This window comes from Eleutherodactylus coqui, chromosome 3 (genome assembly GCF_035609145.1).
Source record: "Eleutherodactylus coqui strain aEleCoq1 chromosome 3, aEleCoq1.hap1, whole genome shotgun sequence".
NCBI lineage: Eukaryota > Metazoa > Chordata > Amphibia > Anura > Eleutherodactylidae > Eleutherodactylus > Eleutherodactylus coqui.
Window position 1 is genome coordinate 96,561,252 of NC_089839.1, and position 19,478 is coordinate 96,580,729.

Sequence of the window (19,478 nt, forward strand, 5' to 3'; positions counted from 1 at the left end):
CACCCAGTAGTTGTAGGGGGCAGAGGCGTCACGGAGGACGGTCGTGCGATCGGCTACGTACTCCCTCACCATCCTTTTACAGTGCTCCCGCCAACTCAGCCTTGACTGGGGAGCGGTGACACAGTCTTGCTGGGGAGCCATAAAGCTGTCAAAGGCCTTGGACAGTGTTCCCCTGCCTGTGCTGTACATGCTGCCTGATCTCCGCGCCTCCCCTGCTACCTGGCCCTTGGAACTGCGCCTTCTGCCACTAGCGCTGACGGATGGGAATTTCACCATCAGTTTGTCCGCCAGGGTCCTGTGGTATAGCATCACTCTCGAACCCCTTTCCTCTTCGGGTATGAGAGTGGAAAGGTTCTCCTTATACCGTGAGTCGAGCAGTGTGTACACCCAGTAATCCGTAGTGGCCAGAATGCGTGTAACGCGAGGGTCACGAGAAAGGCATCCTAACATGAAGTCAGCCATGTGTGCCAGGGTACCTGTACGCAACACATGGCTGTCCTCACTCGGAAGATCACTTTCAGGATCCTCCTCCTCCTCCTCAGGCCATACACGCTGAAAGGATGACAGGCAAGCAGCATGAGTACCCTCAGCAGTGGGCCAAGCTGTCTCTTCCCCCTCCTCATGCTCCTCCCCTCCTCCTCCTCCTCAACGCGCTGAGATATAGACATGAGGGTGCTCTGACTATCGAGCGACATACTGTCTTCCTCCGCCTCCGTTTCCGAGCGCAAAGCGTCTGCCTTTATGCTTTGCAGGGAACTTCTCAAGAGGCATAGCAGAGGAATGGTGACGCTAATGATTGCAGCATCGCCGCTCACCATCTGGGTTGACTCCTCAAAGTTTCCAAGGACCTGGCAGATGTCTGCCAACCAGGCCCACTCTTCTGTAAAGAATTGAGGAGGCTGACTCCCACTACGCCGCCCATGTTGGAGTTGGTATTCCACTATAGCTCTACGCTGCTCCTAGAGCCTGGCCAACATATGGAGCGTAGAGTTCCACTGTGTGGGCACGTCGCACAGCAGTCAGTGCACTGGCAGATTAAACCGATGTTGCAGGGTGGCAGCGTCCATCTTGGACTTGCGGAAATGTGCGCTGAGCCGGCGCACCTTTCCGAGCAGGTCTGACAAGCGTAGGTAGCTTTTCAGAAAGCGCTGAACCACCAAATTAAAGACGTGGGCCAGGCATGGCACGTGCGTGAGGCTGCAGAGCCGCCACCAGGTTACGGCCGTTGTCACACACGACCATGCCCGGTTGGAGGCTCAGTGGCGAAAGCCAGCGGTCGGTCTGCTCTGTCAGACCCTGCAGCAGTTCGTGGGCTGTGTGCCTCTTCTCTCCTAAGCTGAGTAGTTTCAGCACGGCCTGCTGACGCTTGCCCACCGCTCTGCTGCCACGCCGCGCGACACCGACTGCTGGCGACGTGCTGCTGCTGACACATCTTGATTGCGAGACAGAGGTTGCGTAGGAGGAGGAGGAGGAGGAGGGTGGTTTAGTGGAGGAAGCATACACCGCCGCAGATACCAGCACCGAGCTGGGGCCCGCGATTTTGGGGGTGGGTAGGACGTGAGTGGTCCCAGGCTCTGACTCGGTCCCAGCCTCCACTAAATTCACCCAATGTGCCGTCAGGGAGATATAGTGGCCCTGCCCGCCTGTGCTTGTCCACGTGTCCGTTGTTAAGTGGACCTTGCCAGTAACCGCGTTGGTGAGGGCGCGTACAATGTTGCGGGAGACGTGGTCGTGCAGGGCTGGGACGGCACATCAGGAAAAGTAGTGGCGACTGGGAACCGAGTAGCGCGGGGCCGCCGCTGCCATCATGTTTTTGAAAGCCTCCGTTTCCACAAGCCTATACGGCAGCATCTGCAGGCTGATCAATTTGGCTATGTGCACGTTTAACGCTTGAGCGTGCGGGTGCGTGGCTGCGTACTTGCGCTTGCACTCAAACACTTGCGCTAGCGACGGCTGGACGGTGCGCTGAGAGACATTGCTAGATGGGGCCGAGGACAGCGGAGGTGAGGGTGAGGGTGCAGGCCGGGAGACGGTTGTGCCTGTGTCCTGAGAGGGGGGTTGGATCTCAGTGGAAGGTTGGGGCACAGGGGGAGAGGCAGTGGTGCAAACCGGAGGCGGTGAACGGCCTTCGTCCCACCTTGTGGGGTGCTTGGCCATCATATGCCTGCGCATGCTGGTGGTGGTGAGGCTGGTGGTGGTGGCTCCCCGGCTGATCTTGGCGCGACAAACCTTGCACACCACAGTTCGTCGGTCGTCTGCACTCTCAGTGAAAAACTGCCACACCTTTGAGCACCTCGGCCTCTGCAGGGTGGCATGGCGCGAGGGGGCGCTTTGGGAAACAGTTGGTGGATTATTCGGTTTGTCCCTGCCTCTACCCCTGGCCACCGCACTGCCTCTTCCAACCTGCCCTGCTGCTGCACTTGCCTCCCCCTCTGAAGACCTGTCCTCAGTAGGCTTAGCAAACCAGGTGGGGTCAGTCACCTCATCGTCCTGCTGCTCTTCCTCCGAATCCTCTGTGCGCTCCTCCCTCGGTCTTACTGCAATTACTACTACCTGAGTGATAGACAACTGTGTCTCAGCGTCGTCGTCGTCCTCACCCACTGAAAGCTCTTGAGACAGTTGCCGGAAGTCCCCAGCCTCATCCCCCTGACCCCGGGAACTTTCCAAAGGTTGGGCATCGGTCACGACAAACTCCTCTCGTGGGAGAGGAACCATTGCTGCCCATTCTGGGCAGGGGCCCGAGAACAGTTCCTGGGAGTCTGCCTGCTCCTCAGAATGTGTCATTGTAATGGAGTGAGGAGGCTGGGAGGAAGGAGGAGCAGTAGCCAGAGGATTCAGAGTTGCAGCAGTGGACAGCGCAGAACTCTGGGTGTTCGATAGATTGCTGGATGCATTTTCTGCCATCCACGACAGGACCTGCTCACACTGCTCATTTTCTAATAAAGGTCTACCTCGTGGACCCATTAATTGTGAGATTAATCTGGGGACGCCAGAAACGTGCCTCTCTCCTAAGCCCGCAGCAGTCGGCTGCGATACACCTGGACCAGGAGCTCGGCCTGCGCCCACACCCTGACTTGGGCCTCCGCGTCCTCGCCCGCGTCCACGTCCTCTAGGCCTACCCCTACCCCTCAGCATGGTGTATTACCAGTAGTGCAGAAACAGAACACTGTTATTAAATGTGCCGCTTATTGGCTTGTGGTTGGAGGCTGACTTCGCTTACGGAACGCACAGCAGAGCCAGGAAAGAATTTTGCGCACGCCTGTAGTGAGACGTAGGTGCGTATGACTGAGCTAGTGGAATTCACAGCGCAGAAGCAGTCAAGTGTCCAAAAGCCACTAGTAGGTCTTAAGTATTTTGCTTCTATTTTTTTAAAGGCTGAGCTGAGACAGCAGACAGATACTGTAGGCAGCGTATATATGTATACTGTTTCCCTCTGGACGGGATGACGGCGGTGATGTAACGGGCAACGCAAAGCCAGGAAAGAATTTTGCGCAAGCCTGCTGTAACACTTAGCTGCGTATTAATTAGGACTACTACTCCCAGCAGACACGCAGTACACTCAAGACGGTCACAGGCAGCCCAAAGATAGTATTTTTCCCAAATTTGTTTGAAAAAGCCCACTGCCTATATAGACAGTATATCTCTTTCCCTGCCTCACCAGTACTGGCCCTATACTATGTACAAGGACTGCAGACTGAGGACGCAATGCTCTGCACGCCCGATATACAAAAAAAAAAAAAAAGTGCAGCACTGCTCACAGCAGCCTCAACAGTACTGCACACGGTCAGATGTGTTCCTAAGAAGGACCGTTGGGGTTCTTCAAGCCTAAAATCACTCCTAACGCTCTCCCTATAGCAGCTCCGGCACCAGCAGCACTGTCCCTGATCTCTGTCAGAATGCATCTGTGGCGAGCCGCGGGCGGGGCAGATTTAAATACTCGGGTGACACCTGATCTCCCCAGCCACTCACTGCAGGGGGGTGGTATAGGGCTGGAACGTCACAGGAGGAAGTTGTAATGCCTTCCCTGTCTTTCTATTGGCCAGAAAAGCGCGCAAATGTCTCAGAGATGAAAGTGAAAGTAACTCGAACATCGCGTGGTGCTCGTCTCGAGTAACGAGCATCTCGAACACCCTAATACTCGAACGAGCATCAAGCTCGGATGAGTACGCTCGCTCATCTCTACATCTGAGGCATATAAAATTTTCGATTTGCATCTCCTTACTTTGGAGAGATGAGGTGACCGAAAAACAATGGGCCCGGCATTGGAAATTCTATATCTGTTAACTGTTATTTCTCTGATACCTGTTATGCTTGTGTGGAAATACCAATTATGTTCATTTTCTGAAAAATCCATTTTGCACGTGATAAATGCGAAAAAAGGGCTTTCGAGCTTTTTAAAAAACACAAAACTTTTTTTTTTTCTTTTTTACATCTACGTTTCACTTGGCCACTTTTTAAAATGTGATCATTTTGTTATTGTACTGCACCAGTCGATTTTATCCTATTAATCACGGCCAGAGTACTAAGATTGGAGGCCTTGTGGGCTCCGCTAAGCCCCTGGCTGACTTGGCACCCAAAGATCTATTGACAGTGGGAGTTTTCTTTTTATATGTAACTATGTAGATTCCCCGGTCACCACTGACCACAGTATCTAAGGGGTTAAATGATCGTGACCGTTCTTTTGAGTCCCAGCCTTTACAGGTGCGTTTCAGCCGTATGACCCAGCCTGCAGCTGCTTTGTATAGAACTTCATACACCCTCCACAAAGGGATGATCCATAAAGTAATTGTAAAGAAAATAGTATTTCTTTTATGGCACCATTAACTTCCAGGGCTCTGTACATATGAAACACTGACATGTTTAACTACATAACACATGACCAAGTAATAAAAACAAAACAAGTACATGAGCTAACTCGGTAGCAGAATGGAATGTTAGAAGAATATATGCTCTAATCAGTGATCACATTTAACAATCCTGCTGATAGGCCATCAATAGTTTACAATTGGACAACCCCTTTTAAGGAGTAACTACGTGTAAAGCTATACAGCGCTATGAGGCTATCTTCAGCTGAAGGAAGCAACTGAAAACAGCAAAGATTGCCAAAGGGGGCACAGCGCTCGGGTGATCAGTGTAGTGGTCCTTAGGCCTTCTCTGAGATAAAAAGGTCCTGGGTTTCAACTACTCTAACAGCCTACAGTAACTAAACTTGAAGTTGCCTCTTTTTCTTTAACCTGCTTTTATTCTCTTCTTTTTATAGACCTCAGTGGCTCCATAGCTGCACCTGATGTCAAGTTAAACCTTGGAGATCCTACGAGAGAATCAACAGCGACAACATTTCTCCGACAGAGAGGGTATGGCTGGTTGCTAGAAGTGGAAGAAAATGACCCTGAAGACAATAAGCCTCTCTTGTAAGTGTATAGGGCAGTGATAGCGAACCTTTTAGAGACCGAGTGCCCAAACTGCAACCCAAAACCCACTTCTTTATTGCAAAGTGCCAACACGTCAGGGGGCGGGGCTTATTACGACGTATGATTTGACCCCCGTCGTTCTAAAAACGACAGGGCCGCTTCAAAAAAGACAGCGTGCAGATTTTGACTGTTTTTTGGATGTGGAAATACTGCAGAATGTCCTCAGCAGAAATTTCTGTGGAAATATTATCACCCCAGCGTTAATAGTGACCCACCACCCAGCCAACCCAAACAACCAATCAGGTTGCTAGGAATTGCTGATTGCTGCAGAAGTAGGGAAGAAAAAGTAAATATGCTGTGACATCCGTGTGCTGCCGGACGCCTCCTCCCCCGGACGCTCTTGCGGAACCAAGTAGTAGGAGACGTCGGGGGAGGGGGAGGAGGATCCTGGCTGCACACTGAAGTCACAGTGTGTGCCGGAGCGCTGTTTGTGATGCTGGCAGGGGAGCAGCGGCCCCTGCCGGTATTCACAAGTGGTGAGCGGACGATGGCGCGTGCCAGTAGGGAGGGCTCCGCGTGCCGCCTCTGGCACGCGTGCCATAGGTTTGCCACCACTGGTATAGGGCGTAATTAGTTAAGGCTTTTTTTGTAACTGGCACCTGCCTATTATACATTGTTCTGATTTGGTCACCATAGTTTCAACATACTTGTGAATAAAGCAATAATACAAGAACATATAGGAAAATATGTAATGTAGCTTAACAGAGAAATATATTTTTTATTTTTTTTATGCTGTCTCATAGGAAATAGAATAAAAACTACAGCTTGTCAAACAGCTCTGTCAACAAAAGTAAGAGTTATGAATGTGACAACAGAAAAACAAATTATTTAAACCTCTTCGAGACTAAGTGCTTCATTCAAACTGTGCTACGTGAGGGTTTTTTTTTTTTTGTGTGGGATGAGATGTACTTTTTAACGATAGCCTTTGTCGACCAATAGAACAATTTGATCACTTTCTATTCCATTTTTTGTAAATTGAGATGGTGAAAATTAGCTATTTTCACAATTTTCAAGCCTCCAGGTGCCATAGCAACCCATTGGTAACACAGTCCGGGAGTCTAATGGGTGACAGAGGGACCCCCCTCCCAGTGTCAGCCTGTTACATGCTGTGCTTAAATAGTAGGGATCGTACGTTTCCCCACTCCCCACTGTTATCCAACACCTGAGCACCCGTGCCAGGCTTCTGATGCAGCGCCGTAAAAAGGCAATTGCATCAGAATAAAGCGCCTAAATGGCCGCCGTAAAAGGCATATGGGCGCTCGTTAAGGGGGGTAAAGTATATTTATTGTACAGAAGTAGTAAAAGATAAATAAAACTATATAATAAAGTTACCATTTTACTTAAGTTGGCAATATGTTTAAAGGGAGCCTGTCAGCTGGAACACGCTGTCCAAACTGCACTACCTTGAACCAATGAAGAAATGTACACCAAATCTGATCTGGTAGAATTTACATCAGTTTCTGGTGTAAATTATACTTAAATGTGGCAGTCTGGGGCAGCCATGCACCCTCCCAACAATCCACGGCACTTCAGAAAAAATTTGGCAGATAGTGGCACAAACAGCAAAAAGTTGAACATTTTTGTGGAAATCCCCACATCTTTTATGAATGCCCCCCACCCCACCCCCCACTGAGTTGAAGAAAAAAATAGCCACTTGTCATCCCCTTTAAATTGTCAGGTGGACACTTGCTTGGCTAACTGTTATTTATCCATCTTCCACTTAAACATGCTTTCTCGACTTCAGCCTAGTTTCATGTAATATATTTGGGCAGCTTTTAGTCTTGTATGTTAAAATTTCTTAGCGGATGCTCAAGGGGTTTTACTAACTATGGATGACTATGGATTCCATCGACTTGATTAGGATGTGGGCCACAGGTATTTGAACTTTAAAAGCTGTACAAGTAGGATTCAGAGCTCCAACCCCTTTAAATGTATATATCACTACAATATTCAGGGCTGCATTTGATATATTTTGCGTATTTGCTTATTTTTACTGTTTTGCAGGGAGGAGCTGGACATAGACCTTAAAGACATTTACTACAAAATTCGCTGTGTTCTTATGCCAATGCCATCCCTTGGATTCAACAGACAAGTAGTGCGAGACAACCCTGATTTCTGGGGACCACTTGCTGTTGTACTGTTCTTTTCAATGATCTCCCTGTATGGGCAATTTAGGGTAAGTATGTCACCTTCCTGTGCAGTATGAGAGGTTAGATAATGCAGTCATTACTTGATGACAAGTAACTGTTTAGGGTTATTTGGCTTTCTGCATTACCTTACTGTACACTGTCCAATGTTATCTAGTGTCACTTACCAGCTTTAGATTACTTGTGACGTCAGTCTCACCCTACATTTCACCTTCAGTTTTGAGCTAATGATACTTTATAGGAGACACTTTAGTTCCCCTCTTTAACGTGCATATCTACCTTTGAACAATATTTTACAGTTCACTACTAGAATGAATTTACATATGATGCTAAGGTGGAGAGACTTAATAATTCTAGGTTGAAAAATAATCAATTAACCCCTTTATTTGTCCAACTTTAAGGGGTTGTCGGAGATGAAATGTTTTTCTAAAAATGGGCCCCTTTGGCAAAAATAATAAACAATGCTATACTTTCTTCTCTACCCCTTGTGTCGAGCGCTGCAGCCATCGGTCTCTCCTGTGACGTATTGTTTGCAGACTATATACGGGACATTGCTGCAGCCAATCACAGAGCCCACTGCTTGATCACTGAGCTCTGTGATTGGTTGCATTAGCCCATGATGTCCCATACACCTGCTGCTGCAGCCTGTTGCCACTATGCCATAGGGGGACTGGGAGCTGTTGGCGTGAGATGTGTGGGGAGCCCGGAGAGGTGAGTATTAGCTTATTTTTTGCCACCTGTTTTTAGAAAAGCACTTTATCTCCGAGATCCCCCTTTAATGCTGATATTGTTGTGCTTCCTAGTAAACTTGTACAACTAGTCAGTCAGATAATTTTAACTGCTAAAGGCACAAAAAGCCACTAAGTGGAAATCACTTAACATCACATTTTCAAGTATTATAGCTAAAAATCAACACCTTTTGACGTTTTGAAAAAATGCTCATTATTATAATAATAATCTTTATTTGTATAGCGCCAACATATTCCGCAGCGCTTACAAAGACAGGGGGAATACAGAGACAAAAAATACAAATTTTACAGAACCACGGTTACATAATAATCGGTTGATGGAAACAATAGGGTTGAGGGTCCTGCTCCAACGAGCTTACATACTACAAGTAATGGGGTGATACAGAATGTAAAGGGCTGGAGATTTGCACTGTATGGCGAGGTGGAGAGTGAGGGATTCTGTACACAGAGACAATGGTCAGACATTTGGCCGTGTGACGACAGAAACGGTATGACTGCAGGAGCGGTTTATGATGCCTAGCAAGGGTTGCAGTCAGTAGGTCAGGGAGCATGTTATCAGGAGGCATACAGAGGAGTTTGTTTAGGGTATGCCTCCCTGAAGAGGTGCGTTTTTAGAGCACGCCATTATTATTTATTATTATTATTATAGCTAAACGTTGCAAATGTGAAGCCCTGTGATCTTTTTGGCCCCTTAACCAGAGTACCTAGCAACTTCATAATCATTCCCTTTTTTTATCCCCCTTTTTAAAGTTTAATTCTTGATGAACGTTCTATTTTATTCTGCTTTTTAATTTTGGCTATACTGCTGATTTTTGTTAATTTACTTTTTAATTGGTTATTTTATTGAGAATGTTGTCTTACAATAAAAAAAACATAGTTGTAACCCTTTCCAATCCACTTTCCCTGCCACCGCACACTCTACAACTTATTTATTTTGGGTGGGAAAACTCGTTGTGGATTCCTTATTTTGTTAGCATTTTTTTGAAAATTAAATGTGACTTATGAGTGTTTCACATCGGGAAGATCATAAGTAATAATCCTATAAATTTATGTAATATCAATGTACATATGACTCTATTCATTTCTAATTTCTCTAATGATACAGATATCCATCTTTCTCTGTAATACAGTGCCATACAGAGGCATCCGATAACTGCATACAATGTGTATAGCATATGTTTCTGACTCCTATAGTGTAACATACATATGAAGAACAGCCTCCAACATCAGAGAGCTGTCCTGCATAGTGTTTGTAACATTTGTCGGACCTCACCCGACATCGAAGCTATGCAGGGAAATCTGAATAGAGCAAGAGAATAGGACTAAAAACTGGCAGTGGAGAAAGCGCAACGCTCCAGGTTAAAGCATGTAGGAAGTGACCAAAGGTGTGGAAAACGTCTCCTTTTATTTAATAAAGTACTTGATCAGCTTATGAAAACACGTTTCGGGGAGAACCCCTTCATCAGTTTGGCTGGTGTTTAAAATATACAAGCAATTGGTGGGTCCCAAAAAGGTTAATAATGAGGTCCTGTTTGCCTGTGTGGTGCGGGTCAGCCAGGGCAGGAGCAGGAGAAGTGCTGCTTAAAAAGTTTCAAAAATGGAGTAACTTTTAATACAAAGCATTTCCTGTGTGGTTTGTGTTCTAGGCTGCAGCCTATATTTATAGAGCTATATTCACAAGGTCTGAAATCCTCTGGCAATCTATGCTGGCACGGTGTCTACACCGAGCTTGCTCTAAAGACGTGCATTCTGGGTAGTGTCCTTTTTATACCAGGCACTGTCCAGCTCACTAATGTCGGAAAAATAATCTGCCCTACTGCATTTTGTGAACTCTTAAAACTTCCTTCACACTAGCCTTTGTGCATTCTGTTTTCCTGTTCCGTCATGGTAGCAGGATGACTATATGCCAGACGGGGATGTATTTGTCCTGTGATGCAAATAAACAGCAGCAGACAAGGGCCCATTGACTATGATGGGGTCCAATCAGGCTTCCATTATGCTGCCTGGCATTTGTAGCATGCTGTGCTGTTTTGTCTGGGACTTTGTGTCGGGTCTGCATTGGAGGGTCTTAACAGAACCACTAACAGGTGCCAAATAACAGGCTTGCTGTCTGTGTCTAGTGACAATTAACAGAATTGTAAAGCAACAGCTTCCAGCTTATAAATGGCTATATAAAGTAACGTATTATGTTAGGCTGAATGAAGACAAGGTCCATCTAGTTCAGCCTATTTCCACCATCTAGTTGATCCAGAGGAAGGCAAAAACCCCAAGAGGCAGAAGCCAATTGGCCCATATGGGGAAAAATTCCTTCCTGACTCCATAAAGGCAGTCAGAATAATCCCTGGATCAACCTTAATAGTTCCTACCTGACTGTAAGACCCGCAACTACAAACCCGCTGGTCACCTAATGTTTATATCCTGTAATATCCTTCCGCTCTAGAAAGGCATCTAGTCCCTCTTAAACTCCTCTATGGATTTTGCCATCACCACGTCCTCAGGCAGAGAGTTCCAGTCTCACTGGTCTTACAGTAAAGAGTGCACCAGGGTGGACATCCCCACATTTGTAACTAGATTGCGTGATATTGTAGGTAGTCTGTTTTTTCTTTACTATTAGTTAAAGGAGATGTCTCGAGGAAGCAGTTAATTTTTTTTTTTGCCCAGTCCCCCCCATTAAACACACATTACTAAGCCCCCCTGTAAATGACATTTCTAGCTGGTTCGTACTTACCGTTCCAGCGTTTCAGCAAGTTATAAAAGTTTCCTCAAGATGGCCGCCGGCTCTTTCCCAGTCGCTCGCTGCAGCCCGACGTGCGCGCTCCCGAGACGCCGCCAGCTGTGTCTCCATGGCAACCGTACGCATCGCAGCCGCCGACCAGACGCCCCGCAGCCGCCGACCAGACAGCAGGTAACCGGCGCTAGCCCCCGGCTCCCCAGCGCTAGTTCCCCCAGCGCTAGTTCCCCCGGCGCAGCGACAGCCCCCCCGGCCTAGCGACAGCCCCCCCCGGCCTAGCGCTAGCTCCCCCGGCGCAGCGACAGCCCCCCCGGCCTAGCGCTAGCTCCCCCGGCGCAGCGACAGCCCCCCCGGCCTAGCGCTAGCTCCCCCGGCGCAGCGACAGCCCCCCCGGCCTAGCGCTAGCTCCCCCGGCGCAGCGACAGCCCCCCCGGCCTAGCGCTAGCTCCCCCGGCCTAGCGACAGCCCCCCCGGCCTAGCGCTAGCTCCCCCGGCCTAGCGCTAGCTCCCCCGGCCTAGCGACAGCCCCCCCGGCCTAGCGACAGCCCCCCCGGCCTAGCGACAGCCCCCCCCCGGCGCAGCGGCAGCCCCCCCGGCCTAGCGACAGCCCCCCCCCGGCGCAGCCCGGCGCAGCGACAGCCCCCCCGGCGCAGCGACAGCCCCCCCGGCCTAGCGCTAGCTCCCCCGGCCTAGCGACAGCTCCCCCGGCCTAGCGCTAGCTCCCCCGGCCTAGCGACAGCCCCCCCGGCCTAGCGCTAGCTCCCCCGGCCTAGCGACAGCCCCCCCGGCCTAGCGACAGCCCCCCCGGCCTAGCGCTAGCTCCCCCGGCGCAGCGGCAGCCCCCCCGGCCTAGCGACAGCCCCCCCCCGGCGCAGCCCGGCGCAGCGGCAGCCCCCCCGGCCTAGCGCTAGCTCCCCCGGCGCAGCCCGGCGCAGCGGCAGCCCCCCCGGCCTAGCGCTAGCTCCCCCGGCCTAGCGACAGCCCCCCCGGCCTAGCGACAGCCCCCCCCATCGCAGCGACAGCCCCCCCGGCCTAGCGCTAGCTCCCCCGGCGCAGCGGCAGCCCCCCCGGCCTAGCGACAGCCCCCCCCCGGCGCAGCCCGGCGCAGCGGCAGCCCCCCCGGCGCAGCGACAGCCCCCCCGGCCTAGCGACAGCCCCCCCCATCGCAGCGACAGCCCCCCCGGCCTAGCGCTAGCTCCCCCGGCGCAGCGGCAGCCCCCCCCCGGCGCAGCCCGGCGCAGCGGCAGCCCCCCCCCCCCCCCCGACCCATCACTTACCTGGGAGGCTTCTCGGGGCTGCTGGGCTGGGCTGGGCTGGTCTTCTCCGCTGGGCAGCTCCAGTTTCTGCACCTTCCTCTAACAGAGGATGGTGCAGAATGGCCGCTTCAGCGCGCTCCCGAGCAGTGACAGCTCGTCTGCGCATGCGCAGAAGAGCTGTAGCGGGGAGCACACTGAAGCGGCTCGTGCTGAATGGAGAAGACCGGACTGCGCAAGCGCGTCTAAAAAAGCAAGCTGCCAGCGAATTTAGACGGAACCATGGAGACGAGGACGCTAGCAACGGAGCAGGTAAGTGGAATAACTTCTGTATGGCTCATATTTAATGCACAATGTACATTACAAAGTGCATTAATATGGCCATACGGAAGTGTATAACCCCACTTGGTTTCGCGAGACCACCCCTTTAAGGCTACCCGGGACTCCCCAATATAACCATATCTTCCTCTTTGCAAACCCTCCACTATCGCCCTTGTGACCGTCTTGTCAATGAGACCTGTTAGGAGCAGTCCAGCTTCCTAAAGTTCACCGTATTGTTGGACATAAACACATTTTTCTGTTTGAACTTGGCAGCCTGCTAAAATATTTTTACTGACTTTGCATATGAATGTGTTTATTTGTAAGGTTGTGTCTTGGATCATTACAATTTGGATATTTGGATCCCTGACTATTTTCCTGCTGGCACGAGTCCTCGGTGGGGAGGTAAGTAAACACTCTTAATGTTTTCTTTATAAGCAGCAGCATATAACATGCTAGAAGACAAAATCTGGGCTGACGCAGCTTCATATTCCCTTTCCTCCATCCAAGGAGAGGAGCATATCAACTGAACAATATACCTGCAATTAGGATTGCATGACACAAGTTGTATTATTAAAGGGAGTGTGTCATCAGAAAAGACCTATAATATAGCTCAAATTTTTCTGTTAAACACATATGTCTTTAAAGATTTCGTTTATTTTTATTTATTTATTTAATTTTCAGACACAGTCTATATTAAAAAATAATAATAATAATAAAAGCGATCCGCTGTGAATATCTACTCCACTCCCTGCAAAATGACCCCTGCAGGTCACAGAGCATGTCTAAAACGGTCTCCCATACAAATCAATGGGTCCCCTCCTGTCCATTGTGTGAATGGCCCATGAAGCTGCTGTAAAGCATCTCTCTATATGCTGTAAAATATAGCTCAGGAAAGATGGCCGCCCCATAGTCATGTACAGGCAACAGACTAAAATATTTTATAAACAAATTAGAAAAATTGAAAATGCATCTCTCCCTGGTTTTAATTAGTAAAATCAATGTAGGGGATTATAGTCCCTTTAACCCCTTGAGTGTCGGGTTTCCTACCACCCTGTCAGACCCACCAGGGCAGGTTTTTTAAAATGGCCTAATCATTTAATTTCAACTAATTTTGCAGTTGCGTCTCAAGAGCCATAACTTTTTCATTTTTCCATTGACATGGCGATATAAGGGCTTGTTTTTTGCGGGACAAGTTGTGATTTTTTTAAACGGGGGGGAGGAAAAAAACAAATGGGGGAAAAAGAAAAAGGGGCCATGTCATTAAGGGGTTAAATAATGTACTAACTTCCTTCTCTGCATCATTACGACGCATGGATACCACATGTGTGATTTTATTTTTGATTTTTTTACTTTTTTTTTTTGTCCCTTTAGGGGACTTCCACAGTGACCCATCAGGACCTCTGATCACATTCCGGGGGTCCGATGGTGACAGCCCTTTACATGCTGCAGTGACAGCCCTTTACATGCTGCAGTCACATAGACTGCAGCATGTAAAGGGTTAACAATAGAGATGAGCGAACGTGCTCGGCCACGCCCCTTTTTCGCCCGACTACCGCGAACTCCGAGTACTTCCGTACTCGGGCGAAAAAATTCAGGGGGCGCCGTGGTGGCACGGGGGGGAGCAGTGGGGAGTGGGGGGGAGAGGGAGAGAGAGAGGGCTCCCCCCTGTTCCCCGCTGCTACCCCCCGCACCGCCACGCCTCTCCCCGCCCCCCGAATCTTTTCACCCGAGTACTGAAGTACTCGAAAATGGCGGTACTCGGGCGCGTAAGTACTTGAAACGAGTACGTTCGCTCATCTCTAGTTAACAGCAGAGATCAGAGGTTTTCTCTGATCTCTGCTGTACGAGCTGGTGCCTGCTTGTCCTCTGACAGCCAAGCACCAGCTCTCCCTGCTACAGAGACAGTCGGCTTGCTTCTGACAAGCCGATGGTCTCTATGGCAACCTATAAACAAAGCAGGAGACTTAGAAGCAGGCGATTGCCAGCAAATCGGCAATATCTTCTGCTGGTTTTTCAAAGCCCTTGCTTTGTTCTCTGTGGGACTATGCAGGCAGAGCACAATGTCACAGCTTGTGGCATTGTGCTCTGCAGCTCCCATAGTGATACATAGCCCGGAAATCTTCCGGGCTATGTCTCTATGAGCAGTGGAGCTCCTCCCGGAAAATTTCCGGGCATGCCACTCAGGGGGTTAAAGTGCACCATGTGTAAATGATTACTTACTGAATATCTCCAAATAAACATGAATATGACCTCGGCTGTTATCAAAATGGATGTGACCCTAGTTATGGTCTAACTGTGATTGGGAATAGACCCTGTAAATTTGTAGGCTTTGCACTGCTGAGCAATTCTGTTTCTTCCTACTTATATCTTGTAACATAACATGACACAGTTATAATTTTTTAAAATCTGCTTCTTTTTGAAGCTAAAGCCAATATTACTGATATGAAATCGTGTTCGTTCTGGAAACTAGTGAGACGTTCGGCGTGGCACACAGCAAACAATGTTCTCATTTACTTAATTTCTGTCTGTAGGTGTCTTACGGACAGGTGCTTGGTGTTATAGGATACTCCTTACTTCCATTGATTGTTATTGTTCCTGCACTTATAGTTGTTGGATCCTTTGAAATCGTGTCTACAGTAATCAAGGTAAGTGGTAAACAAATGAATAGCTGATGACACTTTAAAATGTGGTTTTACACGGAGCAGTTATTGTTCAATAAATCATTCAAATGAGTAAAAGTGAGCAATAATCGTTAGGTCTAAACGCAAACGAACAACTGAAAGTTCGCTTCTCAGGCATAAAAATCGTGGCCATCTCATTCGCTTATCATTCGGTGTAACCAATTGTGCAGTCCCTCTCATTTGCTTGTACAGCAAATGTAAAAGACTGAACAATTTTTTGTTTGAATGAGCCAACAATGTATCTACCTGTATAAACAGGCTGCAGGAGAGCAACCGAGTTAGCAGTGAGGTCACTTGCCCATTCAAATGATAATCGGCTGGTCTAAAAGGACCCTAAGGGTGACTACCCACTACAGTTTTTTTTTTTCACTGCGAAATTCGCGTTTTTTTTCTGCAGGGGTCTATGGCACTTGTAATGTTAAAATAACGATCGCGCAAAATCGGAATTTACCACGAAATCGCGATTTTAACATTACACGTCCCATAGACCCCTGGAGAAAAAAAACGCTGCGAATTTCGCAGTGAAAAAAAACTGTAGTGGGTAGTCACCCGTAGTCAGATTTCTTTTGTGTGGTACTAATTCAGGGCACACAGCATTCGCCTTTTACAGCAAATGCTATTTGTGTTCATAGGGGTTTTTTCAGGCAGTGCTGGCTGTCAGTGCCAGGCTACACCGTTGTCTGAGCAGAAGCTGCTGCTCCAACCCCTGTGTAGTGGCTTGTGCTCATAATTGCAGCGCAGCAGCTGTTGAAATTGATGGGAGCTGTGCTCGTAATTGCCGGGCTGATTTCAATGACAGCTGCGCCTGCAATTAAGAGTGCTGGCCACTACACAGTGGTGGGAGCAGTGTTTTTTTTTTCCCCCTTCTGACCCCGATGTATCCTGGCACTGCCCGGAAAACCCTTTTAATTTTGTAATTTTTTTTTAATAAAGACAAATTCATACAAATTGTCATTTTATGCATTACACAACTTCAGTGATTAACCCCTTAGTGACTGCCGTCACGCCTGCTGTTTCTTGGTGCCAACACCCGGCGGCAACTGCTCCGTCAGCCATGCGGCTAATCAGAGCTATTAACCGTTTAAATGCTGCTGTCAATTCTGACCATGCATTTACTTTCCCTGACCAATGTTCGGGGGCTCCGTACAGGCACCCATGATGAGATCGCAGAGAGCTGTGTGTGTGTCATGGCAGCCTGGGGCCTTCTGAAAGTCCCCAAGGCTGCCTTGGCAGAATTCCTATCAAGCTACCCCCGTGGGGTGGCTTGATAGACTGCCTGCCCGATAGCAGTATGATGTAATGCTATGGCATCACATCATACTGCAAGAGTGATCAAGGCATCGCAAGATGTTGTCCCCTCTGGGGACTAAAAAGAGAAGTAAAAATGAGAATAATAAAGTTTTTGTGGACTGTATTACAAGCTCGGTCCCATTCAAGTCACTGTCTAATGAGGCACAAAAAAATGTTTCTAAACACACGACTGACACAAGGCAAGTACGCTGAGCCAGAATTCTGGGGCATTTTGCTTAGCAAATCTCTCTCATTGTCTTTTTAATGCAGTAAAATGTGCATTTTTGTACTAATACAAATTACTGTGCTTTTCTTTGGCAGCTGTTTGGAGTGTTCTGGGCGGCTTACAGCGCCGCATCTTTATTAGTCGGAGAAGAATTCAAGACGAAGAAGCCGCTTCTTATTTATCCCATCTTTTTATTGTACATTTATTTTCTATCTTTGTACACTGGAGTGTGAGGAACAATCAGATGCTCTGTTCATTTGGTACAGTGGTAAAGTGTAATGCTGGATGGGTTGCTGAGAGGAGTCTCCCTCCCAAACCTGTGGTGTGTATTACGCCTACGTGTATATATTAAACGCAGAGCTCTCGTCAGGAGGCTTATTCTTTATGGCAATATGGTGCAGGCCGTCTGACCTAGAAGGGATCAACAAAGCAATTCTAACTTTTTATGATATTAGCATTTATTTATCTTACATTGAATCTGAAAGGATACTTTGAGAAAAAGCAGCAATTAACTGATGTTTTACCACCCGTACACTTATGTATATAGCACATGACTGTTATCAGGTCAGGAACACTTAGCATTCTTCACGTCTGTGTAGGGAAGCCAGCAAAATGAAGACCTACGTGCAGCTTGTCCTTGCCGACAACAAGAAATAGGCACTTTAGTTTTCTCCCTGGGATGATCTTATAGGGCGAATTTTTCCTCCTGTTGGTCTGTGTATGAAATGTCCATCCTATACACCGGTTAGGACTACAAGAAGTTATCAGATTTGTCTTTAAAGTTTTTTAATATTCAAATTCAGAGACCAAGAATTAAGGTTTCCCACTAAATAAGTTCTGACCATTTAAGCAAGTCAGTCTGGATATATACATTTAGTTTCTCAGTAAATCAAAAAGTTAGATGGTGGATAAGAATATATTTTTGATTTGGGTTTTTGTATACTCAAATGACCTTCCACCAAAAACAAAGATGCACTTGCTGTACTAGCAACTACTGGGCCTGTGCGAAGAGTAAGCTGCAGTCATAATGGATTTAGCGTCTTCTCTAGGAAACAGTTTGCGTTTGCCAATTTTAAGTGTCTTGGGCAATATTTTATCTTTTTTCTTTATTAACTATGAACCCCCCACACATCCTTTACCTGTTCCGACGTATTATGCATTTTTTGTATCAATGCACACAAGAAGCAGGTGGAGAACCTCACAGCACATGTAGTCATGGAGGTCTTCTGTGCTGGAACTTCCAGTCTATGACCGTGTATGTCACACTGGAGTCAAGTCTTAGTTGCGTTTTTTTATAGATCGTTATTTCCTCTCTCATTCACAACTTTCAGTTCCATGGGATACGAAGTTGACATTGCCCTTTTTATAACAAAGGAAATCGTGTAGTGCTGCTGAAAAAATAAAAAAAATTAAAAAAAACTATCCCTAGATTAAAGTGCAATTGTATGGGACGATGTATTTTTTTTTGGTGGTTTAAAGATTTTTTTTTTTATTTCAAATTATTCTGTAGATAAGATAAAATATTTATGAATGTTGATTTCAACCAATGTAACAGTTATTGATGTGATGCTCACGATTCCTTGAATTGCTGTTACATATGAAACTTTTTTTATAGATTTAATTTCTGACTCGATACAGAAAAATAAACTGCAGAGAATAAAGATGCCTTTGCTATGTCTGTTGCTGTATGTTTTTTATTCTTCATAAAAGAAACTTATACTTTTCATTTTTTTTCTTAAAAAAAAAAAAATTGTGTTTTTACTCTTCTTTTCTGGAATATATTTTATACTGAAGTCATGGATAAAAATTTTTGTTGGCTTTTGCATAGAAGAGCTGATTGGATTATTTCCTCCAGTCTTATAAGCCTATAAAACAAGACTTTGTCGGTCTTGTGTTAGGCTGGACATATATATGAAGAAATAATCATCCGGACTCACTGGATAGAATTTTCCAACTGTCTCCCAATGGCTTATGTCCAGGGAAAGAGAAATCAACTATGTTGGTTTTCAGTGTTTTACAGGAGGTGCTGTGAGTAGATTTTGGCAGTGGCGTATTAACCTTCCTCCATTAAAATAAATTTCTTGTCCTTATCATTGGGGGACACAGCGGAAGACCATGGGGTATAGCTGCTAGGAGGCGGACATTGAGCAAAAGTGTAGCTCCTCCTACCAGCTATACATCTCCTGCAGGCACCATGCTAACTAGTTTTATTCACTTTGGTTGGAGCCGAGTGTGGACAGACATTTCGATGAGGGTTACGTCCTGTGTATACCCAACTTTTATGTTCTTGCCTATTTCTGGCTAGGCATGCAGTAGAGTTAGATGTGAACCTAAATGGTTTTACATTGGGAAGGTGCTCCCATTGCAAGCTTATCCACACCGTGATCTCAGGGGCTGATACAGGGTCACAGTAATCCACAACCTAACAAAGCCTTGCCATGTATGTGAGAACAGGCTAAAAGTCATTCTTGTGGCAGGTATTAATAGAATGTCTGTTTTAAAATACAGTATAATGCAATATAATGCAAGTTCAAGTCCTCTATGGGTAAAATGAAGTTGTTTTGTAGTAATTAAAAAAAGTTTCCTCCAGTCATCGTATCAAAAAATAA

The 19,478-nt window shown here is 47.2% G+C and overlaps 1 protein-coding gene across 1 annotated transcript in view; it reads left to right on the forward strand.

Moving 5' to 3' along the window:
• YIPF4 (Yip1 domain family member 4) overlaps window positions 1-18,547 on the forward strand; it is a 34,576-nt gene extending 16,029 nt beyond the window's left edge. The window contains exons 2-6 of the mRNA XM_066595894.1: window positions 5,261-5,411; window positions 7,476-7,647; window positions 12,997-13,074; window positions 15,204-15,317; window positions 16,965-18,547. Of these exons, the coding sequence (XP_066451991.1) occupies window positions 5,261-5,411; window positions 7,476-7,647; window positions 12,997-13,074; window positions 15,204-15,317; window positions 16,965-17,102 (653 nt within the window). The 3' untranslated portion in view covers window positions 17,103-18,547. The remainder of the gene's footprint in view (window positions 1-5,260; window positions 5,412-7,475; window positions 7,648-12,996; window positions 13,075-15,203; window positions 15,318-16,964) is intronic.
• Window positions 18,548-19,478: the final 931 nt, after the last annotated feature.